Source organism: Equus quagga, chromosome 17 (genome assembly GCF_021613505.1).
Source record: "Equus quagga isolate Etosha38 chromosome 17, UCLA_HA_Equagga_1.0, whole genome shotgun sequence".
Lineage (NCBI taxonomy): Eukaryota > Metazoa > Chordata > Mammalia > Perissodactyla > Equidae > Equus > Equus quagga.
The window spans coordinates 29,465,935-29,491,691 of NC_060283.1; the positions used below are offsets into that span (position 1 = coordinate 29,465,935).

Consider the following 25,757-nt stretch of genomic DNA (forward strand, 5'->3'; position numbering starts at 1 on the left):
AGGAGTCTTCGGGTGAATGGCTTTTGGATGTCTTATTTATGGTGTTAAAAACATAACCGCACAAAAAGACTTCTCTGAGCTCCAAATAAGACATGAGTCAATGCCGCCATCGTAAAACTGTCATACATCCACACCCCTAAAAGGGTAACTGGCCTCAGAACATATTCCAGAAAACATGGTTCATCTTGACCAATGGTATCACTTTTGCTTAATCAGTGTGTTCTTGAAACCTAGGCACAGAAATGCTCCACTGACATTCCCCAGACCCTTAAGAAAAGACGGTTAGGTGAAGGTGAGACTGACACATTTAGGGGTTTGGGAGTGGGGAAGAGTGGGAGAAACCAACCAGTCTAGCGCCCTACAAGGCACGAGCCTGTGTTCTGTTTTACGAACACCGTGTTGCTGACACACTGTAAGGATGAGGGTGCAGAAGTGACAGACTTCACACACGAGCAGGTCCGAGAAACCTGCAGAACATCTGGGAGACTCAGGAGACACTTCTGCTTATCAAGCTCTGGCATCTGCAGAGAAAGAACATGACTTAAAACCACAAAGACGTTTATTAAGGTTTAACCAATTTTTGTGACACATTTCTTTTTGCATAACTTATCTCAGAGCAAAACTAAAGAACTCTGGTTGTCACCCATTAACTTGCCCTCTAAATAAGGACATGGAGGTGCTTTCCTGTTTGACCCTTAATTATTAACCCATACCAGCTATCACCCCTTCATGAATCAGAATGTTAAATACATCACTCATTAATATTAACATCTAGAGGACACTAAATGTCAGATTACTGTGGCTTTAGCCACAGACTTATTTTGACGATTGTTTCTGTAGGAGATGCTACTGAGAAGTTCAACAAGCTGTTTTCACTATATCGACAGGCACTTCCCCAATCATAAATCTTTTTCTTTTTAGGTGAGGAAGATTGTTGCTGAGCTAACATCTGTTCCCATCTTCCTCTATTTTGTATGTGGGTTGCCACCACAGCATGGCTTGATGAGCGGTGATAGGTCCACATCCAGGATCTGAACCTGGGAACCCTGGGCCAAACTTAACTGCCACACCACCAGGCTGGACTCCCATAAATCTTTTTAATGTGCTAAATGCCAGAATTTCCTAACGAATTGATGTTTTTAACTGAGGAGTCTTTTGTGAGGCTCTGGGGCCAGATTGCCTGCCCTGAATCCTGTCATTGCCACTTGCTAGCTGTGTAATCTAGGACAAGTTACTCAACACGTCTTCTGTGAAATACTGATAATACCGACACCTATCTTATGGGGCTGTGGGGAAGCCTCAATGAGTTATAATACATCTAAAGCATCAGAACAGTGCCTGGAACACAGTAAGGTAACTATGAGAATTGTCTTACTGTATTTTCATGGTCACCATGTATAGGCTGAAGAAGAGAAAATGAGAACAAAGTAATAAGTAGAAAAATTATACTGAAACATCTACCTAGAAAATAAAAGTCCTGTCGAGAACTTCCCAAGTAAAATGATACTTCTTAAAATTAATTTATGGTTTTTTTTTTTTTACCAGTTTTTTCACTTCTAAGACTTTTTAGGAAGCTACTCCCCCCAATATTTTCCAAAGTACTAATGATCCATTTAGGAAACAAGGAAACAAACATACAAAAACCCTACATCCCACTGCATGTTGAGTTTCTATTTTGTTCAATTTATGGGCTCATATACTCTCAGATTAAAGGAATAAATGGCTTTAAGTGTTCTCTGAAAAATGGCTAAAACTGAAAAACTTAGGAGAGTTAGTCTACTCTCAGGACAGATACACCTACAAAACTTAGCATCCACGCTCATTCGTCGCAAGCTGTACCAAAGCATTAAAAGGGTAAAGAGAGGGCCAGCCCTGGTGGCCTAGTGGTTAAGTTCCGTGCATTCTGCTTTGGCGGCCTGGGTTCAGTTCCCAGGTGCAGACCCACACTACTCTGTTATCAGCCATGCTGTGCTGGTGGCCTACATACTAAAAATAGAAGAAGATGGGCACAGATGTTAGCTCAGGGCAAATCGTCCTCAGGAAAAAAAAAAGGGTAAAGAGAATATCTGGAAACTCATCATGATATTCAGATTAGTATTTAAGTAACAGGGTGAGATGAAATACATTCTTATTAATTTATCAATAAGTAATAGATGATTTAATAGCATAAGGTATTCAGTAAGTAATGAAGTCGAGTTGACTGTGGGGCTGTGTAACATGTGAAGAGTAAAGTTGGCCTCTCCATCTCAAAGGTTCATTTTGAACTAATAAATTTAAAGAACATACTAACTTGATATTTAGCATTAAAGATACTACTGAATAGTAAAAATAACACTCCTATAGTTTTGCTCAACTAGATGGAAAGCCCAAAGATGATTATGATTTTCTGAGAATAAATTTGATCAGGTGGTCCCTTGAGAAACAAAGCAATGGGCGTGGAGATACGTAAAGAAGTGGCTGTCCTGGCAGGTGACGTATTCATTAACTAAGTACACTTGCACACACAAGATGGTTTCAAAAAGTACGAGCTGGAGAAGAGGTAGGAGAGTGGAAGTGTTAAAATATATTTCAATGAAACAATGTATGAGCATTTATTCGTAAATGAACGTAACTTTCTTTAGGCATGATGACTTGGCAAAGCACATTTTCTTTGCGAGACGTAGGGTGTCAAGCTTCCTCTACCCATGCAACTCCTCACTGAGTAGCTTTGCTTCCAGCTCAGTTTCTAAGCTTTGCTGGAATTCAGGTTATTGCAGTGACACGTACAGGTACCGAGTCAAAGTCAGTGGAAAGGAATGGCTGAGCTTGTATGTTAGGTTGTATAATACGTACTAAATATTTGGCTATTGAAATTAGAGAAACCAGAAACAAAAGGGCACTGGTCACAACCAGCAGTATAAAAATCTGGCTGAAATGTTCCCTCCTCTATGAAGCCTTTCTCTCAACTCAGGCCCTATGCAAACACTTTGATTACAGAATTTACTGAACTGCATTTCACTTACCTAAACAATGCGGCCTGATGATCACCTTCCTGAGGCCCTTCCAGTACAGACCCCACGTGCTCCAGGCCTCCCACCTGCAGTGGCACACTGACCCCTCTGTGCACCAGCCCAAGCTGAGGCTCACCTGTGCCCTGGAGGGGTGCTTCCTATTTCCCTGGGGACTGCAGACAGATCTGGCCTGGGCAACCCACTGAACCTCTGTGCCACACAGTGGGCCGCAGCCTCTGGACACTAGCTCGTCAGCCCGTGGTACAGAAGAGTGGACCCTGACTGATACAGTCACCTGTGTAGAAGACTGGAGCCCTCAAAAGAAAAACTGAGGTAACCACTTCTGGTTCTCAACTTGGAACAGATTCAAAGTTATTTATTAAAAGTGGAATGTTCTATATCATGCTTTTATCCCCAGAGGCACTAAGCCTCTGCTTTTTTTAGCTTCTATTTTTCTAAATCTTCCATTCAGAAGTACAAGTTATGACACTTAAGGTCAGCATTTCAGGTTAACAGCAGTTGTCCATAATGAAAACAAAACATCTCTCAGCGCTTTCTGCATACGATTACCAGAAAGGCACAAAGAGAACCACTACGGAGAGAACACGAATTAAGACCAGTCGTGTAGTAAACACGTTGCTGTTATTACTGCAGAGAAGACCATCAGCTGCTGTGAGTGGAACACACTGCTCACACAGGACCATCTCAGCGGCAGCAACACGACACAGGAAGCCGCACACTGCACTGAGCTGCCTGAGTGTTCTGGTGCTGCACAGACCCAGGCTCAAATCCTAGCTGTGGCACTTCCGTACTGTGTGCCTTTGGCCAAATTCTACAACATCTCAGTGCATCTCCTTATCCTACCTTGCAATGAGACTGTAAAGTGGGATATACTCACCTCCAGATTGGAGAGGATAAACCAAAGAACTAACCACTGCTGTGGTTAACATCCCCCCCTACCCCCGTTTCCTCATTTTATAGATAAGAATATGGAGGCACAGAAATAAGGTTTTTAGCAAGGATGCAGTTAACATATCTGAAACTAGGCTTAAAATACTCTCGATTTAAGGATGCAAACTGGGGAAACAAAGTGTGTAGTAAAGACCGGCAGCTCGCTGAGAAATGCCGGCCTGGAGCTCCTCACACACGCCCCTCCGTATCACGCAGACTGCCGCGGAGCCACTGACCGAGCGCAGGACACGGCAAGTCAACACCCTACGCTCGCACAATACCTCATGCTTTATAAAGTGCCATGACCGACAGCTATGACTAGTATCATTTCATTTGAACACAACAGTCTTATCTTTAAAGAATGGCACCTGAGCTAACATCTGTTGCCAACCTTTTATTTTGTTGTTCTTCTTCTTCTCCCCAAAGCCCCCAGTACACAGTTGTATATTCTAGTCGTAGGTCCCTTTGGTTGTGCTACGTGGGACGCTGCCTCAGAGTGGCCTGATGAGTGGTGCCATGTCCGCGCCCAGGATCAGAACCAGTGAAACCCTGGGCCGCCAAAGCAGAGAGCATGAACCTAACCACTCGGCCATGGGCCAGCCCCAGTCTTATCTTTAAAAGACACTTTTTAGAGATAGGAGTAATAAAGAATTTTGTAAACTAAGAAATTTCAGAAAAATAAATTATTTTAGGTGTGAATAAAGGCAAATCATGAGTAATGATTTTGCTAATAATTTCTTAACTTTTAATAAAAGTCCAAGTTTCCCTTAATTGTACACACCATATACAGAGGAGGTTAAATTAGGTTTAAAAAATAGCCACTTTGCTAGGAAGAAAAAGGCTGCCTGAATTTGTTGCAAAAATATAGGTAAGTGATAAAATGTGAAAGTAAACTTTATATGATCAAAGAAACAAAAGATTGCCACTAACAGATGGACTTTTCAAGATCCATCTTTATACCTTATAATTTCAATTACACGGTGCCTCCAACACGGCAAGTCTACAAAGCACACCTTCCATCCAACCCTGTCTGCCCCCATCTTTCCAAAGCAATGCAGACGCGAGAAAATGAACTCTACAAATCCACAAAACTACTTACAATGATCTTATTGGAAGACTAGTGCTTTCTCCATTTATAAGAAATTTCAATGTCTTCTGATATATACCACTTGCGGTACATACCTTATCAGACCCTTAACCTTCTGGACACTGGCTATGTGGGCCACGGGGCACTGTGCTTTGACCGGGAAACTGCATGGTGGCTGCGGCCTCATCTGACAGCACACACTTACCCCACAGATTCACGGTACACCCAGCACACTAACACGTCCAATATGCTCATTTTCTCCCTTCCTTGAAGCCAACTGACCCGGTGCAGAATCTAGTTAACGCACGCTTTCATGACCGCAGAAGCTTCCGGCTGCTTCCTGCTGACTGCCCTCCTCTCTGTGCTTCGACCTGCCTTACACGTTGTGGCCGGACTGATCTTGAAGCCATTTTGCGCTGTTACTTCCTTCTTCAAAAATCAACAGAAGTTTTCCATTGCTAGTGTCATGTTTAAATTAATGGTTAATTCTTACCTGTAACACACTTCGTTCTTTTATTTCTTCATTTCACCTGAGACAAAGTCCATCATGATGCAATGTGGAATAAGGACAAGTTTTCCGTGAAAACTAAGATTTAAATGCCATGTTACTTTTTCTCCCATGCTCTAACGACAATATGTTAACTCACAGCACCACCTATCTTTCAAGCCGAGGCTAGAAAACTAGGCTTACTTCTAGCATAATGCCCAAATGATTGGCCTACAGAATTTAGTGTGAAATTTAAGTCCAAAATGAAAAAAGAAAAAAAATCTAAAAATAGAAGTTCCATGTGACACTTTATACAAAATACCTGTGCCGGTGTATATAAATTTCTCAGTAATGTTTCAGACAAAGAAGTTTGGCCAGTAGCATACTGATAACTTTAATCTGTCACAGCATAGTGAGCAAACTATAAGTGTCAACTAGAAGACGTAATCGAGGAGAAGCAGGGCCATCTGGACTTCTAAATGCTAACAGTCACTGATACTTTCATGCCCAAAGTTAACTCGGAACGTGCATAGCCTTTTCCTTAGAAGTCTTCCCAATGTTTTAGTCATTTGTCCTGTTCAAACGAGAAAAATGACAACCAGGTATAAAATTTTATTTTTATATCCTCTCAGTACTATGAATAAACAAATATATATAAAATGTTAACGGGAGCCTGCTCATGCAGCACAAAGTTCATGCTCTATAATGACCCAAACTAAGTAAACCACACTCCTTTCTCAAATCAGTGTTATTCTCTGACCTCATACTGCAATCGAATTCTTCTTTTGAGAAATGCCAACTTCCTTACATAAACCTAATCAATAGAGAAATATTAGAGAAAATACTTTTAGCCAGAATGAACAAGCATTTGTGCCAACAGCTGAGAAGTCAAACCACAAAAAGTCAAACCATGAGAAGCAACTGATTACACGAAAAGCCTGGCTGTGATGGGCATGAAGAAGTACCACGTTTTCAGTCCACGCAGCACTTCTCTGCGGGTCACAGTTCCATCAGGCAGGCTAGGGCGAGTGCCAGGGCTGTTCCACTCACAGGGAAACAGATGCACCTCGGGTGATGCACGCCAGTCCCCGGAAAACAGAGCTCCAAGCTGAGGCCTTTTCAAGGCTGTCTCATGCTCTACACCTCAGATATAAAAATTCGAAAAAACCAAATAATTTCAGTCAAAACTGAATGAAAATAATGTAATAGAAGTTATTTCGCAAGTAGCACTTGGTTATAATTTTCAGTGTAACTGATAATACGGCAAAACTTTTACAGACTATTTTCAAGAACGGCTTGTTAACTTGGAGTCACTGGATCAAGCACTTTCCTCACTGCTCACTGGGGCTCCAGTCACTTCTGGAAGCTCCTTTGTTGGAGTGTCCATACTCCATCACGTCATCCTGTACAACTGGCCCACACACTCCTTCTCCGGGTGATTCACAGCAGACACTAACACGAGCCTTTCTCCGACGGGCTGACCACACTGCCATCCAGTTTCAGTACGGTTACCCTGTCAGTTGTAGCAGAGCTTTTAGGAGTGAGAAATAAGCTCTTCTGGCCTTTACAATACTTAGCGAAAATCTCCTATTATCAATGCGATCAAAAGGCTAGTTCTCACTTGCTTCAGAAGCCTTCTCTCCTAATCTCTTTCCAAAGTTTTCCCTTCTATACCCGTTATTTTCCATATGTTACAGCAATTTTAAATTCCTTCTTTCCTCCTGGAGAGCTCCTCTTTAGCTGTTCCAGGAAAATTACTAATCTACTTCAAAGTTTTACTAAACTTCTGTGTCCTAACATTTAAAATACAATAGAAATTTTTATATTTTCTCACATTTTATTGTACAATACAAACTTGATTAAAATGCACTAAGAAACAACATTTTGTGTTTAAATCAACACTAACTTAACTGTTTGGTAGGAACTATATTTTCGTGTATTCCAACTCACTGTGAGCGCGAACAGTTTACTTCCGAAGGTTTACATATTCCGACTATAGTTTACTACGAAAACAAATTTCTTGGTCTCTTTCTCTTCACTTTTGATTTTTTTATTCCTCTTTAGTTCACAGTGTCATAGAAGTGAAAAATCAGACTGACAAAACCCACTCTAAAACATACGGTTTTATATACATAAAAAATTCAATAATGTTGCCACAACCCCCAATACAATGCAATCCTTGCTTATTTACTATTATCCAGAATAAATTTCTGTACACATTGAACTGTTCAAGTTTATCTAGAGCAGTGCTTGTACAATGGAGGCCCCACTGCCAAGTTAATAAGGGATCCTCTTTGCAGATCACTTCTAATTTCAATACAACGAAGGTAGAGTTCTAAAAACTTTTTGATTTTATAATTTACAATACATTCTCAAACATTCTAAAACGCTCAAATGAGCCAAACATATAATTTAATTTACACCTAGTTTAACATCACTTTGTAGAGCACCAGAGGTTAAAAATGGATCTAACCAAATACTCTCTCCTATCAGTTACAGTAATGTTATCATTTATTTCTATAACATTAAACCCAAGTTGAAAAGGAAGACAACTTGGCTAAACTTTCACCTTAAATAAATAAACACTTGATCCACTTCACCCTTAAATATCTGATTGTTCTCCTATAGTGTACGTCTCTGGGTAACAACTAGACAATTAACTAAGGCAAAGACCAACTTCTTCTCTCTGAGGACTAGATAAGCCTGGCAGGATTCTCTAGGTTTGCTTTAAAGCTTTCGAGAAACCTGGTGGCCAGTTCGTCATCCACCGCTCGGCTGTCACTGGACATGGTGACCTTTATGAGCTGGTGCTGCTGCAGGCTGGCGTTCCCCTCTTCATCCTGCGCGAGCTTCAGCACAGGTCGGAATCTCCCAACAGACAAGATGCACGCCTGAGGAGGGTTGATCACTGAAGTAAATTCATCGATGCCAAACATCCCCAAGTTGGAAATACTAGGGGGAAACAGAAAGCTCTGAGGTCGCACATCCTTCATCAAAGCACCTTGCCCTGAAGCATGTATTTTCACGTCACTAAAAACTGCACTACAGAACCTCATACCAAGTTATTTAAAGACCAAAGACAAACAACACCATTTATAATAGTGTCAAAAAATAAATATTGACACACATACAGATATGATATCTAATATAAAGATTTATTCAGCACTGAACTTGGAAGTCCTAGGCAGTGGAATATGGCAAAGGAAAGAAATGCGAGTTATGACAACTGGAAAAAAGAAAGAGAACTTTCATTACAGATGAACTGATTGTATACACAGAAAAATCCAAGACTACAGATAAATTAGTAAGAATCCTAAGTGAATTTAGCTAAGTCACTAGATAAAATGTGAATATAAAAATTCATTTTGTACCTATATATAAGTTGTAATTAGAAAATAAAATTTAAAAACAGTACCATTTATAATAGTATAAAAAAATGGAGGAATAACTCTAATGAAACATATAGAAGACCTCTATACAAAAATTACAAAACATAAAGAGACCAAAGAACTGAACAAACAATGGTTTATACCATGTTCACTGACTGGAACACTCAATGCCGGAAAGATGCCAATCCTCCTCAAATTGATCAAAAGATTCAACGCAATCTCAATCAAAATCCCAGCAAGGTTTGTATGTGTGTGCACATGTGTGTCTGTATGAAAAAGGGTAAGTTAATTCTAAAATATATTTGGAAAGATAATCTCGAGACGGAACAAAATTGGAAGACTTTCACGACCAGACATGAAAAGTTACAGCCTGGGGGTACGGAGCAAGGGAGGGACAAGCAGGCCTATCGCAAAGAAGAGAGGATACAGAAATGGAGCGAACACACACGGTCACCTTCTCAGTGCTACGGAGAAGGAATAATCTTTCCAATAAGTGATGCTGGGTCAATTTAATATCCATATGGGGAGGGGAATTTTGACCTTTATCTTTACACACACACAAAATCCAACTTCAGGTGACCTACATGTGAAAAGTTATAAAGCTTCTGGAAGATAATACACAAGAATAACTTCATGATTCTGGGACAGGCAATAATTCCTAACATAAAAAGTATAACTATAAAGAAAAATACTGATAAATAGGACTTCATTAAAATTCAGAACTTTTGCTCATTAAAAACACCATCAAGGAAATTCCAAAGGCAAGGTAGAGAGTGAGAAAAGGGTATTTGAAATAATGTATATCCTACAAAGTCTGTGTATTCAGAAATAAGAACTGAAAATCATTTTTAAAAATGGACACAAGACTTCAACAGGTACTTTATCTGATTAGTTTCTAGACATCCAAATGGCTGATAGATAAATGAAAACAGTATTCAACATTATTAATTTGCATTCGTCTGACCACAAAGAGTACCACTACACACCCCCAAAATCATTAAAATTTAAAACTTAACATTACTAAGTGTTGACAAGAAAATGGAGCAACAAGAATTCTCATATGCTGTTGATGAAAGTATAAGTTTATATAACCACTTTGGAAAACTGTTTGTCAGTACCTATTAACAGAGCTTCCAACTCAGCAATTCTACTTTCAGGTCTACACAAGAAAACTATGTGCACACACTCACCACAAAACATACGAACGTTCAGGGCACCATCATCTGTAACAGGAGCAAGCTCTAAACAACACAAATGCCCAACGACAGTAGAATGGATGCTGGTACACTACGCGGCATACCACAGAATCCTGTGCACTGTAATAACAGCGAGCATTTGACTGCTTCCCACAGCAGCAGGTTAATCTCACAGACATCGATACTGAGTGAATATGCAGACACCAGAGAACACGCACTTATGTAAAGATCAGAGCTAGCAAAACAAATCCATGGTGATCATTTGCAGAACGCGGTTACCTTCGAGGGGGGATGCTTATGAAGGGGAAGGAAGTGTATCTTGTCTTGGTTGGTTAGTTTTCTTCACCTTGTAAAACATTCAAGCTACACTCAGGGTACTTTATTGTATGTAAGCGACACAAAAACAAAGCTGATAATAACTGAAGGATCTAAGTGTTAATATTTTTCTCCAAAGTATCTTAAAACAAAGATCACAAGTAGAAAAAAAAAAAAACAGTTGAGATTTCTAAACATACCCTAAGTATAATTTTTAAAACTTTTTAAGTTTCAGGCCCTGAGTATCTTTCTATGAACATCTGAACAGGTTAAAACGAGCTAACCCTACTAGCTTTGATATGAAAGCCTGAGGATTCTGAAGGATATTTTCACATATTCTGCTGTCTAAATAAAGTATGCGATATTTAGCTTAAATTAAAAAAAATGTTTCAGGAAATAAATGGAACAGGTTGACGTGGACTTCCCAAGTCTCATATCAGTTAAGAGTTTAAAATTTTACCTGAAAGATCCCCCTTGGTATTCTTCAGGTAACAGTTTTCCATCTCTTGCCTTCTTTGACAGAGCCTGAGGAAAATACACACAGAGCATGACAACCAAGACCAGGTTACACAGTTGATTCTGTCACCTGAAACATCTGAGCAGGGTGCACACTCATCTCTGATGGGCCCTGATCTGACTTTATGAGATTGGTGCATGTAATGAAATCGTCTTCTCTATTACAATTAAAAAATGAACACGTTAGACCATAGGTGATACAAGAATCTAAAGACGTATATCAAAACTCTAGAAAAAATCACTTTCCTTTAAAAATTCTTCACATATTGAAATTACCCTTTGCACCATTACAACACAGAATGTTTCAGTGTTTTCTATATATAAAATACAATTTTCTATTTTGCCCATAAAATTTTTTCTTGTAAGACAAAGTTTTAGAAGAAGCCACTCTTGTCAATCTAGTAGCCTTTAAACAAATTATCCAATAGCAACAATTCCACAACCAACATACCAATTTTCCCCTTTCAGTATTTGCTTCTTTTCTACCCATAAGATATACGCAACTTCAGACAGTTAAAAAAAATAGAATTTTATATTTCACTTCTCAATATTATAAGCACCTTCTGTGTTGTTAGTCCTTATAAATGATTTCCAAATGTCTCCTTAACATTCTAAAGACTGTTTCAGGTCTGGCCCAGGGGTGCAGCGGTTAAGTGCGCATGTTTCGCTTTGGCGGCCCAGGGTTCGCTGGTTCGGATCCCGGGTGAGGACATGGCACTGCTAGGAAAGCCATACTGTGGCAGGCATCTCACACATAAAGTAGAGGAAGATGGGCACGGATGTTAGCTCAGGGCCAGTCTTCCTCAGCAAAAAGAGGAGGATTGGCAGCAGATAGCTCAGGGATAATCTTCCTCAAAAAACAAACAAACAAACAAACTGTATTTGCCACAATTTAGTCATTCCCCCAGTGTTATAATTTGGTTCACTGGATTCTTTAGAATTATTTCATATAAATTCTCAGAAACAGAATTACAAAGCCCTAGAAAAATGGACATTCTTTTGATTCTTGCTCCTACAGCTGAGGCATTTCCTGAATGAGCTAGTTCAACTTAAACTGCCACAAGGAATATAATGTAGTAATTTCCTACGAGGATTGAAAACACTGCTTTCTAAAAACTTATAGAGGGAAAGACAGATGACACTCTGAGAGTGACATTAAGAAAAGTAGTTAAATTTTTCTCTACCTGCACTTGCAACCAGCCAAACTTATGTTTTTATTTTCAAAGCTTCCAAAAAAAGCAAAGGAACAGAGGTTGAGTCATTACATATAAAAATTAATAATGAAGTTCTTTAGGAGGGGAAGAATAGAGAAAAATGAAGCTATTTCATTTGGGCAGATGAAACAAATCTGGTGCTTACTTTATTTTCTGTATTATACAGCTAGCATAGGTACAACCACCATTGATAACTATTTCATCTTAAACCAAAGATAACTGAATTGTTGAAAAATGAAACAATCTTTAAAAATCTAAAAATGATCTCAACATATCATTGTGAATTACTGCCAACTGAAACTATTACATATTTATACTAGTTGGCTATACAGTTACTTATAAAACTATTTGGATCCAATATGAAAAACGAAGAGAAACTGAGACTTGTATAGTCCCTGGAACATCATAAGTAGAGAGAACAACCTACAAATGTGTTTTCCTGCTTGCTACCTAATTTTTTAAGTGAATATGTCTTTTATTCATTTCAGCCTGGTCCTCATCAGGATATGCTGAGATCGTCTGCCTTTAAAGAAATGCCTTTCGAAGTTCATGTGATATGTGCCTGTCCAATTCACGTGAGCTAGGATCTGTTGTTAGTCTTCTTGTTTCCTCCCCAAAGCCCCCCAGGGCATGGTTGTAAGTTCTTTGAGTTCTTCTACATGAGCCGCCACCACAGCGTGGCAGCTGACAGACTGATGGTGTGGTTCCGTGACTGGGACACGAACCTGGGCCGCTGAATGGGGAGAGCACCGAGCTTTAGCCACTAGGCCGCAAGGGCCGGCTCAGAAAGAACAGCACTTGTTAAGACGCACCTTTACAGAGTCAGCAATTTCCTGTATGCCCTTAGCAGCAGCATCTTTTATGACTGGTGTAATTAAACCTCTGTCTGTTGCCACAGCCACTGAAATGTCAACGAAGGGCAGCTGCTTTGGGCCCTCTCCATCCCAGCTTACATTGACACCCGGCATTTGCTAGGAAACAAAACAGAAAAAACAGCTTACTCAAAAAGTAGCTTTAGACCAAGGTGGCTACAGAAAAGTAACTAACATTACGATGCATTTTTGAAAGTGAATATAGTTAGACAGAAGGAAATAAAGACAAATTTGGTTTGAGAAAATGGTTTGGATCTCTGCATTAAATATTTTTTATGCTTGAGAAGAATAAACATATCATCTTTTTTGAAGCAAGCTGGAGGAAATTTTGAGAAAATACAAGTTCTGATCTCTTTATATCATGGTTAAAAAAGGGGCTCCCATTGTTAAATCTGATTGCCAGAAAGTATTTAACATTTGTTATACTTCTTGCCTCATCTGATGACCGACATGACCCTGAGGAGAAGAGGGGAGGAGAGTAGGCAAGTGACATTCACCCATACTATTCCAGTGACGTGAAGGAGGTCTGATTTTCCAGAGCAGCCCTGGGAGACAGTAGCAGGTCCTTAATAAATGTCTTCACTATTTAAAAGCGATTTCCCAGGCTTCATAAACATATGATATATACTTCATATGATACAGACTAGATATGAGCATGTATATGTTTTATATATATATACAATGGCACTGAGGATGAAAAAAACAGATGAAACGTCTAAATGCCTGGAAACTGTGTGTATGGATAATGTTGCCAAAGATCACAGGAGAAGATGATGCTGAAAAACAGAAATCAAAAACTAATTTCTCTTCTCAAAAACTCTTTCTAGAGAATAAGATCCAAGCCGCCCAGCACATCATTTAAGCATGGCATCCACAATTTGACTCCACCCTGCCTATCTAATTTCACTGGGGACCACTGCCCTAAGACGAACTCCCCACTTTACGCAGGATGCTCACTGCCAGGCAGGGCACACTTCCATTTCCTCCCTCTTCACTGGCCTTTTTCACTCTCCTTCTTTCAAGGCTCAGCTCGTTCATTCCACAATGCCACTATGTCAAAATAATAAAGTCTCAAACCCTCAGAAGATTTTAAATTCTTCATAGACAACACTAAGTAAGAGGAAAAAAGCGCCTCTCACAAATAAAGAATATCTGGCAAATAAATTTAACTAGAAACTACATAACAAAAACCTATGGGACATAGCCTGAGTTGTGTTCAAAGGAAAATTCATAATCTTGATCCTTCTTACTAACAGAAAATAATTATCATGAATTATACATTCAAATTTTCTGACAAAATATTTCTAACCAAAATAAACCTAAGGAAATGAAGGAATACATAATAAAACAATATAAAAGGAGTGAGAATACAAATATGCAATAATAAAAGCAAGACAGCATTCAGAAAAACCCCAGGCACTGAGGACATTAAAATAATTACAAGAAACAAATTTAAATGACTCCAGGCTAATAAGTTTGGGAATCCAGATGATAGAAATGATTTTCCAGGAATATATAAGTTTCTAAAATTGATTCAAGAAAAAGCTGAAAATTAAACAGCTCAATAATTATGGGGAAAAAATGGGAACGTTACCAAGGCCCCTCCTCCAAACAGAACCTGGTTCAGATATTTTTACTGGTGAATTCTATACGCACAAAACATAAATCACAATTACTTACGGCTTCTGATACAAATTATGAAATGAAATATTAACAAACAGCCAAAGACCACGAAAGATTCACTTACAGAAGGCAAGAATGATTCATAATTCAAAAGTCATCAATATAACTCAAAACATTCTCTGGTCAAAAGAGAAGAGCCATATGAATTTAGATACTGAACGGCTGAAAAGCCGTGCCTTCAAAACTCTTCCACTGTAGTGTTCCAGAAACAAAAATAAATTCTTTACAGACGCCCTTCAAACACAGCACTAACAGGCAGCGATCAGAAAGCAGCCTGGTTCTGGGGAGACGGAGTGACAGCAACAGGGCTGTGCAGGGGCAGGAAGCCTGGGCTTAGACTGGCGTCCCAGCCACATACTCCACTGAACTGCACCTCTCGTGACCCCTGGCCCCTGCACCCTGCCCTGGGACACTATTAGGCTTCTGAGACCTAATTTGTCCAAACCAAACTCCAGACTCCCTGCCTCAAACCTGTTCCTCTCCCATTCTCTCGATCTTAGCACAGGGAAGGTTCCATTTCTCCCACTGCTCGGGCCCAAATCCTCATCTTTCTTTCTCTCACACTCCACATTCGGTCCATCAGCAAATCTAGTCGGCTCCGCTTTTGAAAGGCCACCAAAATCTCCCCTGCGCCCTGCCCCGCTGCTTCCACCTCAGCCGAGCGCCTGTCCTCTGCCTCAGCCTGGCCTCTCCACGGGCTGTCCCATGCGCGACCACGGCGGCCTCTCCTTGTTCTCTGTAAACCTAAGTCAGAGCATGCTAGCCCTTTGTTCAAAACCCTCCAAAGGCTTCCTTCTCGCTCACAATAAACCCCAGCCCTTACCATGGCCATCAAGGCCTCACAAACAATGGTTTCTCTTCAACTCTTCCCTCCTTTATGTTTCCTCTCATCGCTGCCCCTCTCTCCTTCCTGCTCTCGCCACTCCAGGCACCCTTGGCTGAAGGAACCACCCACTCCTCACAGCCTTTGTGCCGCGGCCCCTCTGCGGGAGCACTCTTCGCTCAGCTCGCTCTCTTGTACAGGCCTTGTCTCAGTTAGCACCCTGCCAGAGAGGCCGTCCTTGCCTACCTTTGAAAGTAACACCCCTAGTCATCCTGTCCCCTTATTCTGCTTTCTTTTACTCCTCGCACTTTCACTATCTGATGTAAATTTGCTCCTCTCTCCCAACTGGAACGTGAGGCCCACAGAGCAGAACCCATGTGGGGCTTTTCCTCACTACTTATCTGCAGAGCCTGGAATGTATTTAGCATAAGACAGGAGATCCATCAGCATTGTGGAATGAACGGTCTTTATTCTGCTATAATTATTTGTAAGCCATTTGAGTCTCAGTGTCTTCATCTGTAAAGTGAGGGAGTGAGATTAAATGATCAAATGTTTTTAGCAATACAATTATAAAATTTTTGTGATTTAACAATAAGAGTTCTAGTTATCATTAGAAAAAGCCCAAGACAGAAGACTACTTTAGAAGCCAAAATTACTTGGGGTTTGCTACTTACTTTAAGGGTAACAGCTGCTGCCTTGATGATAAAATCGTTTACTGACACTTTAATGTTATCTGAAAGAAAAACAAGCATATTAAAAGGAGTATCTCTAATAAAACTTTAGCGTTGACCACCGTGATTTCACGCTTGTGACTCGTGGACGGTACTGACAAACAGCGATAGAGAATACTACAGGTGTGTGCTTTGTTTGCTGAGTCAATAAGGCCCCCCTGTTTGGGAAAACCTGCATTAGATGAAGTCCTGGATAATGAGGTCAAGGTCATGGTGCTTGACCTTGAATGTAAAGTTTACTTCTGGGCCCCAATCACGATTCCTTTAAGTTGCTCAGATATCATACATGACAACTTCAAAGACACATCATAACCATAAGCAAAGAAGAGAAGCCACTCCTCCATCTCTAAGCAGACAAATGGCCTCCCTGTGGTGTGAATGACCAGGTGGTATCCAAGGTGACTCATTTTCTCATCCTTTTCAAATGTGCTTATCCTGTGCATGCCTTATAATATACTGATCATATTAGAACAGTTGTATATACAGTCACTTTAAAGAAACAAATATATAGAGAAAAGGGAGGTGTTCAAAAATTCCTTTCTACTGATGGGGCGTACAATGAAAAACTTTAAGACCATCGCATTAAACAAGAGCTGCTTTTTAACTTAACAAAACAGGACACAGCAAATGCCAGAGAGGAAGCAACACTGACACAGTCCCTCGTGCAAAGAACAGAGCGAGGTTCTCTGTTTAGTTTTATGGTCAATCCAACTGAATCTACTTCCTTCCAGTTTACATAACGATTTCAACATAAAGCTCAGGTCCCCTCCCTTCCCACAGAGCTGATCATAACTAAAGTGTTTGATTTACACTTTGCTTTTCCCAGTGGGAAAACTGATTCTTTATTGCAACCGGTTCTAGAAAAAGACTTCAAGATCAAGATCTAGTCAATAGCAGGTGGCAGGACACACAAATCCTGTTACTATAGAATCATGGAATTTTATGTGAACAGCTCATTCCAAAGGCATGCTGGGGCTTTCAGAAAGAGGTTAGATGAATTATCATAAACCTACATACTGCCAAACTGCCATGGCAACTGTCAGCTGCTCTCCTAATTCACAACTCTCCTAATTCATACTTCCAGAAACACGTATGCATTTTCGTTTGTTTAAAATCCCTTTAGGAGCAGAAACATAAATGGATATCCAGTGCTTGGAGACTTTTCCTGGGAACGAGAGAAAAGACTTGGTGCATACATTCAAATATACAGACACAGTAGGTTATGAACTCATCATGCTTATCCCTCACGCCTCTCAGCCTCCTCCTCACTTCTCCACTCTCTGAAGGTCTCCACCCAAACCACCTGCCAGCTGATCATTTCCAAACCTGCCGCCCAGTCCATGGTCCTCACCTCAAATCTCTGCGCTCATCAGACTGCAACGTTTAGTTTTCTAGACTGTATCACTCTCTTCATCTTGACTGAAACACTGTCTCTTTCTGGCTTCTCTGTCACTAAGCTCTCTGTTTTTTTCCACTCTCCGCTCACTCACTCACTTTCAGTCCCTTCCTCTCAGTGTTGGCATCTCCCCAGTTGAGAACTTTCAGTTACGTGGTTTTGATACCATTTATATGATGAAGATTTGATGATTCCTCCAAATTCCACCTCTAATCCTGATGTATCTGGAGCTTCAGACTCATCCGATTTCTCACATGACATTTCCACTTACATGTCTAACAGGCATCATCTCAAATTTAACATATGCAAAGGAGATTTTTTTTCAAGTTCCTCCATTTTTAACTCTTTATTACCGAAATTTTCAAACATACTGAAAGGAGACCATTGGTGACATTTATTAAGAAGAGAGTAGGAAATAGTTTGTAAGAGAATATCAAACCTTTTCATTTGCATCTTGTTATAAAACAAAGTGTGGAACATGCTTATAGAATGTGATATAACCTTACACAAGAAAGAGGAGTGGAGACACAGAGATCACGTGGGCTCTTTCAAGACTCATCAGGAAATTCCCAATTGCAAGGACACACAAAAAGCTGGAGCAGGCAAAGATGCTACACTAACCCACACCTTCAGTGAAACAGTACTGCTTGCTTGCTGCCTCATGAGAGGAAAAGTATTCCCACAATAACCATGATATCTTAACCAAGCAAGCATGACTTGAGACCTATAAGGGGAGCTTCCAGAGTTAACTTTTTGAGTATTGATCACTTTCCTTCAAACAGCTTTCCACTTGGTTCCTTGAACTTTCCAAAGCTATCAGCTTGTCTTCAAAGTCTTGAAAGTCGCCTTGAAAGTCTGTACCTATACTGACTCATCAGTCCTGCTTTCACTTAGGATGTAGAAAGCCACAAGAGCAAGCTGTTCCCATCCTAATAAGTGGGAGAAAAAGTAGGATAAACTATCAAATCATAACTTCCTAGAGTCCATTAGGGAGCTGACATTACAAAGCAAACAGGTGAACTGAAAGTAAAGGGCAATGGTGCCCCCTGAGGAAAAACGGACACAGGAAGTGATTAAGCACTGTCAGAATATGGGTGGAACAGAACAGAGAATGGGACAGCGTGCAGGAACCAATGGGAAATATCTGTAGACAGATGGAAACTATACAAACATTCACACGGAAATCCAGGGGCGGAACCATGCTATCAAAAGAAAGAATCTCTTTTGTCAAGCTTCACAGACTTAACAGCAGAGAAAGAATCAGTGAAATTGAAGCCAGGTCAACAAGAAATTCCAAAATGAAACACAAACAGAAAATAGAGTGGAAAAAAAAAAGCACAGAGCATCTAAGATCTTTGGAAAATTTAGTCTAACATTCATAACTAGAGTCCCAGAGAGAAAACACACAAAGCAGATGATATAGTTAAAAATAATGGCTGTGAGGTCCAAAATTAATGAAAGACAACAAACCACAAATCCAAGGAGCTGAGAGAAACCCAAACAGGATACATACAATAGAGAAAAAAGTTCAGGCATGTAACAGTCAAACTGCTAATGGAGAAAATCTTGAAGGCAACCAGAGAGCAGGGAAAACATCAGATACAGGGGAACAGAGATAAGAATGGCAGCACATATTTTGCAAGTCAGAAGATAATGGAATGGTATCTTTATTTAAAGTACTGAAACAAAAAATCTGTTTACTCAAAATTCTATACCCAGCAGAAATATCTTTCAAAAATGAAGGAGACACACTGATTAGGATGGCTACTATCAAAAAGAAAAAAAAAAATACAAGTGTTGGTGAGGACGTTGAGAAATTGGAACCTTTGTGCACTGCTGATGGGAATGCAAAATGGTGCAGCCACAAAGGAAAACAGTACAGCAGCTTCTCAAAAAATTAAAAATACAATTACCACATGATCCATAAATAACACTTCTGGGGATATAACCAAAAGATTTGAAAGCTTGGCCACAAAGAGAGATTTGTACATCCACGTTCACAGCAGCATTATTCACAATAGTCAAAAGGTGGAAACAACTCAAGTGTCCATTGACAAATAAATGGATAAACAAATTGTGGTGTATATATAAAATGGAATACTATTAGTCTTAAAAAGGAAGAAAATTCTGACACAAGCTACAATATGGATGAAGCTTGAGGATAATATGCTAAGTGAAATATGCCAGTCACAAAAGGACAAGTACTGTACGGGTCCACTCATACGAGGTACTTAAGGTAGTCAAATTCAGAGACAGAGAGCAGAATAGCGGTTGCTGGAGGTCGAGGGGAAAGAGGGATAGGGAGCTAGTCTTTAATAGGTACACAGTTTCCGAGCTGCATGATGAAGAGTTTTGTGAATGGATGGTGGTGATGACTACACAGCAATATGAACGTACTTAACACCACTGAACTACATACACTTGAAAATGGTTAAGAGGGTAAATTTTATTTTACGTACGCTTTGCCAAAACTAATAATTAAAGAAAGGGAAAAAATGAAGGAGGATAGCCTTTCCAGACAAAAGCTGAGAGAATTCATTGCCAGCCAACCTGTACTACAAGAAACATTAAAAGAAGTTATTTGAGCAGAAGTATGATACCAGGTAGGACTCTGGATCTATACAAAGAAATGAAGAATGATAAAAATGGTAAAAATATGGACAAATATAAAAAGATTTTTTTTCTCATTTTTTAAAACTTTTTAAAATATAGTTGATTTGATAAAGCAAAAAACATCATACATATATTTTGGGGCTTACATCGTACACAGAAGTAAAACACGAGAGCAGCAGCACCAAGGACAGAAGGGAGGAAATGCAGGCGAATTGTAAGGTTCTTACACTATACATACAAGTGCTGTAAGGAAACGTGAGGGTGGACTGTGACAGGTTAAAGAATTACATTATAAATCCTAAGGGAACCACCACACACACACACAAAAAAAAACAGAGAGAAGAGACAGAATAGAAATAAAATGGAATCATAAATAAAAAATTAACAAATCCAAAAAGAGTCAAGAAAACAGGAAAAACAGGAAGAAGAATGGGACAAATAAAAACAAAGGACAAAATGGTACAAAGGACAACAAATGGTACAAAAGAAAAAGTGAGGATAAAATCATTAAATGTGAATGGTTTAAACACCTTAATTTAAAAACAGAGACTGTGGGACTGGATAAAAAAGTGAGAACCAATTACATGACATCTGCAAGAAATCAGTTTAAATATAAAAACATAGACATGTTAAAACTAAAAAGATGTAAAAAGACATACAAACACTAATCAAGGAAAGCTGGAGTGGCTCTACCAACATCAGAGAAAGAAGGTTTGAGGACAAGGCTTATCACACCAGGAACAGAGGGACGTTATGTGACAGGTCTTTTCAGCAAGAACACACAGAAGTCCTAATGTGTATGTGTCTAATAAGAGACCTTCAAAACGATAAAGCAAAACCTGATGGAACTAAACGGGGCAACAGACAAATCCACCATAGTAAGTGGGGATTTTAACACTCCTCCTTTAAGAATTGACAGAACAAACAGATGGGAAATCAGTAAGGACACAGAAGACATGAACAATACTACCAACAAACTTCACCTAACTGGCATTTATGAAACCCGTCTCAAAACAAAAGTAGGAAAAAAACCCCCACAAAAGTAGAAAATGCACTTTTTTCAAGTACACATGAAACATTCACCAAAACAGACCCTACTATGACTATAAAATAACTCTCAACAAATTTAAGACAATTCAAACAAAGTGTGTTCTCTAAACACAATGGAGTTAAACTAGAAACCATAAAAGAAAGTTAACTGAAAAGTCCCCCAAATATTTGGAAATTAAACTTACACTTCTAAATAATTCATGGATCAAAAAAGAAATCACAAGGGAAATTAGAAAACATCTTGAATTGAATGAAAAGGAAAATAACACATCAAAATTTGTGCCATATAGCTAAAGCACTGCTTAAGGGAATTGAAAAGCATTATATGCTTATGTTAGAAATAAATGAAGTTTATCATATTGATCTCAGTTTTCACCTTAAGAAATCAGGAAAAAACCCAGCAAATTAAACCAAAACAAATAGAAAAAAGGAAATAATAAAGGTGAGAACAGAAATCAGTGAAAACAAAATTATAGAAACAATAGAAAAAGTGAGTGAAATCAAATGCTGGTTCTTCAAGGAGATAATAAAATTGATAACCCTCTAGCCAGATTGATCAAGAAAGTCAAAAGACACAAATTACTAACACTGAAAATGGGGACATCACTTCGGATTATACAGGTGTTGTAAGTATAATAAAGTAATCTAATGAACGACTTTATGCCAGTAAACTGGTAACTTAGATAACATGAACAAACTTGAAAGACACAAACTACCAAAGCTCACTCACGGAGAAATAGATAACTTGCATCCATGTAAAACATTGAATTCGTAGTTAAAAAGTCCCCTGTAAAGAAAGCCACAGGCCTAAAAAGCTTCACTGCTGAATTGTACCAAACAATTAGAAATAAAACTAATTCTACCCAGACTCTTCCAGAAAATAAAGGAGGAAACATTTCCCAACTCAGTCTATGAGATCTGACCACAAACCCAGAAAAAACACCTCAATGAAGGAAAACTACAGGTCAGTATTTCTCACGTGCACAGGTGGAAAGATTCTTAGCAAAATATGAGAAAATGGAATCAAAGAACATATAAGAAAACTAATGGTTAAATGAGTTTTAATCACTCATTAATGAGGAATCACTCACGTAAACAAGGTTGATTTGGCATTTGGAAATCAACCAACATAATTCATCATATTAACAGAAAAAGGAAAGATTATCTCAAAAGATGCACAGAAAGCATTTGACAAAATTCAACATCCGCTCATGCTTAAGACTCTCAGCAAATCAGAAATACAAATTTCTTCAACCTGCAAAGGAAAGCCACAAAACACCTACAGCTAACACAAAAGACTGAACGCTTTCTCCCAAGACCAAGAACGAGGCAAGGCAGCCTGCTTTCACCACCCACATCCATCACTGTACCAGAGGTCTTCAATGGTGCAATAAGGCAAGAAAATGAAACAAATGTCTTACATGTTGAAAAGAAAGAAAGAAAACATCAGTTCATTCTAAAAATTCACGTCTCCCAGTAACCTAAGTTTTAACTGATTTGGGGGAGGAAGATTACACATTTAATCACCTGAAAATGAATTTTGAAGAAATAAAAAAGCTTGCCTAAGGAAGAGTGATATCTAAGCAGTATTTATAATCTAAAACATTCTTAAATCAGTTTTGGACTTTTTACATGCTGAGACTGCTTCATTCAGGTATCATACCAAAAAGTATTATTTCTTCAATACTATGGAACCAATTTATTCTTACAGGAAAAGAGAACCAAATCATTTTCTCTAGCACTAAAATATGCCCAGATGATGAAATTGAAACAGAAAGCTACATAATGTACATTTTATAAATAAACGATTTCATGATAGTTAGCACGTGTATTGCATTACGTAAATTCAACTTTACCAACCTCTGATCAGATTTTGTCTAGCTTTTAAAACAGCTCCAAGGTCACAATCGACAGTAGTATATGCGTGAGGTATGGTACTTTTAGATTCAGTCAACCTCTTGGCAATCACTCTTCGAATATTGCTGGCGGGGATTTCAGTGAATGTGCCCTGCAAAGAAATAGCAATTTTCCATTAAACCATAAACAGAAGGGGAATAAACAAACAAACTTCCTAACTGAAATCCAGTCTGTTACTTATGATAATAACTAAAGATTAATACAGGAAAAGTACTATTAAAAATTCTTAGTATAAGGAGGAATATAAGAAATCTGAGGACTTTTAATTTTATAGTATACTACTAGAAAAAAGTAGAAAACATGTTTCAATTGTGAATGGGACATCTTATGTTACTATGTTTAAGATGATTTAAAAAGAAATCTGCCAAATCTTGAATAACTCCCCCACGGACACGAACATGCACACACACACACACAGCCACTACCTGTAAGCAACTTTTGTTACAAACATCATTTCTTAATAAAACTCAAAGCAGCCAAGAAATCAACAAGTAAAAGCAATTCTTACTTATAATAATGGCATACAGTAGAAAAAAATAATGCAATATACTTCATAATCTGCTAAACTATTTCTATTTTGGCTTGTCTTTTTAAAAAAATCACGGGAGTACCTTACTTCCTAGAAATTCGTGATCTAAAGTATGAACGAGATAATAAAATCTTCCTGTAACTTCACTGTAGCTTTTCCACTCTGTCCCCTGAACCTCTAACAAAGGCAGGATGGACCTTAAATTACGTCTAATTCCTTCCCTTCCTTCGCTCCGTTCTGGGACTGTGGTCCAGTCCCTTCAGGACAACACAGAGAGGAGGAAAGTGCAGCTGATTTCTTTTTCTACAGATGCTCTCTTAGGAAATCAGACATTTCATGTTAGCAAAGCAGTTGATCCCATAGAATAAACGCTCTCTACATACCAGAAGAAGTGAAAGTAAGGTTTACCATCCTAATCCGAGTAACTTTTTTAAACAAACAAGATTTGACTAGTGCACATAAACTTTTTGTGCATGTAGTCATGAATCATTAATCTACATTAAAAAAATGTTTCCTATGAAAGTTAGATTGTTTTCAATTCTTTTAAAATATTATATTGGAATATATTTCTTCACAGACCTAGCACCACTCGTCAAGCCATGCTGTGGCAGCATCCCACAGAAAATAGAGGAGGAGCGGCACAGATGTCAGCTCAGCAACAATCTTCCTCAAGCAAAAAGAGGAAGACTGGCAACAAATGTTAGCTCAGGGCCAATCTTCCTCACAAAAGAAAAGGGCTGTTATACTGCATGTACCCGAGAAGACAAGAATAACCAGCTATACAGTGTCTGCAGTTCTTCACAGTGAGACTGTCTATTCAAAGAATGAAACACATCCACAAAAGGGAGCCAGTGCCAGTTACGGATTATTAGTACCACACCTGAGAAAAAAGATGTGGAAAGTGTCATGATTACAGAGCATATATGCGGTACTGAAACTGCAGAACTTTGGTATCTAAACGGAACCACAATTCCTGTGCTCTATTTGGAACTTAGCATTGTACAAACCAACTTGGTCTGTGTTAGAAAATCTGCAGAACAAAGCATTTGGAGAATTCTGTCTTTATCACTTTAGCTACTACTAAAATAGATTGCTAAAAGTATTAGTAAAACAGACAATAACGGTTCTTATTTTCTCTCTCACTTAAAGTCTGAAAAACAGAATCTTCTCAGACGACATTACCGCTACATTAGGTTGTCCCGGAATCGACATGGGTGGGATCATGGGCCGGGGATAAGATGGTCCTGCTGGGGCCTGTGCAGGCAGAGGTACCGTGGGAGCAGCTGGAGGGGCTGGGGCGGGTCTGGACTCAGTGATCTTGCCCAGCTGTTTCAAGTGGACCAGTTTGAGAGCATCCCTGGAGATAAGAGAGAATTAGACAACCATGATTAGCAACAGGGAATATGAGAGAGCTCTTAGAAAATGGATGAGATGTGGAGGGAAGACACAGAAATATGCAGACGTCAAGGAGAACAAGGCTTCTTCTAAGAGCAGAAAGCAGGCCAGTGCGGCAGAAGTGCAGTGAACACAGTGAGGGGGCTCAAAGAGGAGGCTGGAGAGGTGGGCAGCAAAGAGCTGCCAGGCCCGGATCACACCCAGGCATGACCAACTCCAAAGCCTGCAAACGTTCTGCTGCTTTTCTAATACCTATGCACAAGTAGGCAGATTAAACAGAAAGTGAGGCAATCAGAAGAACATTTTGTCACTAGAACAGACTAGAATAGAATTAAATAAGGATACCTCAAATTAACAGCTACTCTGGGACTGAATGAAGGGTAGGACCTCCTGACAAAGGCCTTTTGCCCATTACACAAAGGGTAGCATGGAAATAACCGGAGGCTCCCAATGCTGATTCTCAAAGCATGGGCCCCAAGACAGTGATGGTTACGAAAGACTGAGGGGGCAAGCGTCCTGGAGAACGATCTTATGGACTGCCCAGGGCTTTTGAGAGCAAGCGTCCTGGACAACCATCTTATGGACTGCTAGGGCTTTCGACGA

The 25,757-nt window shown here is 39.3% G+C and overlaps 1 protein-coding gene across 1 annotated transcript in view; it reads right to left on the bottom strand.

Moving 5' to 3' along the window:
- Positions 1 to 7,549: 7,549 nt before the first annotated feature.
- The window catches only part of PDHX (pyruvate dehydrogenase complex component X), a 65,040-nt gene continuing 46,832 nt past the window's right edge, over positions 7,550 to 25,757 (bottom strand). The window contains exons 6-11 of the mRNA XM_046644591.1: positions 24,942 to 25,116; positions 23,174 to 23,321; positions 16,198 to 16,256; positions 12,958 to 13,116; positions 10,876 to 10,940; positions 7,550 to 8,467 (exon numbers count right to left, since the gene is read on the bottom strand). Coding sequence (XP_046500547.1) covers positions 8,209 to 8,467; positions 10,876 to 10,940; positions 12,958 to 13,116; positions 16,198 to 16,256; positions 23,174 to 23,321; positions 24,942 to 25,116 — 865 coding nt within the window. The 3' untranslated portion in view covers positions 7,550 to 8,208. The remainder of the gene's footprint in view (positions 8,468 to 10,875; positions 10,941 to 12,957; positions 13,117 to 16,197; positions 16,257 to 23,173; positions 23,322 to 24,941; positions 25,117 to 25,757) is intronic.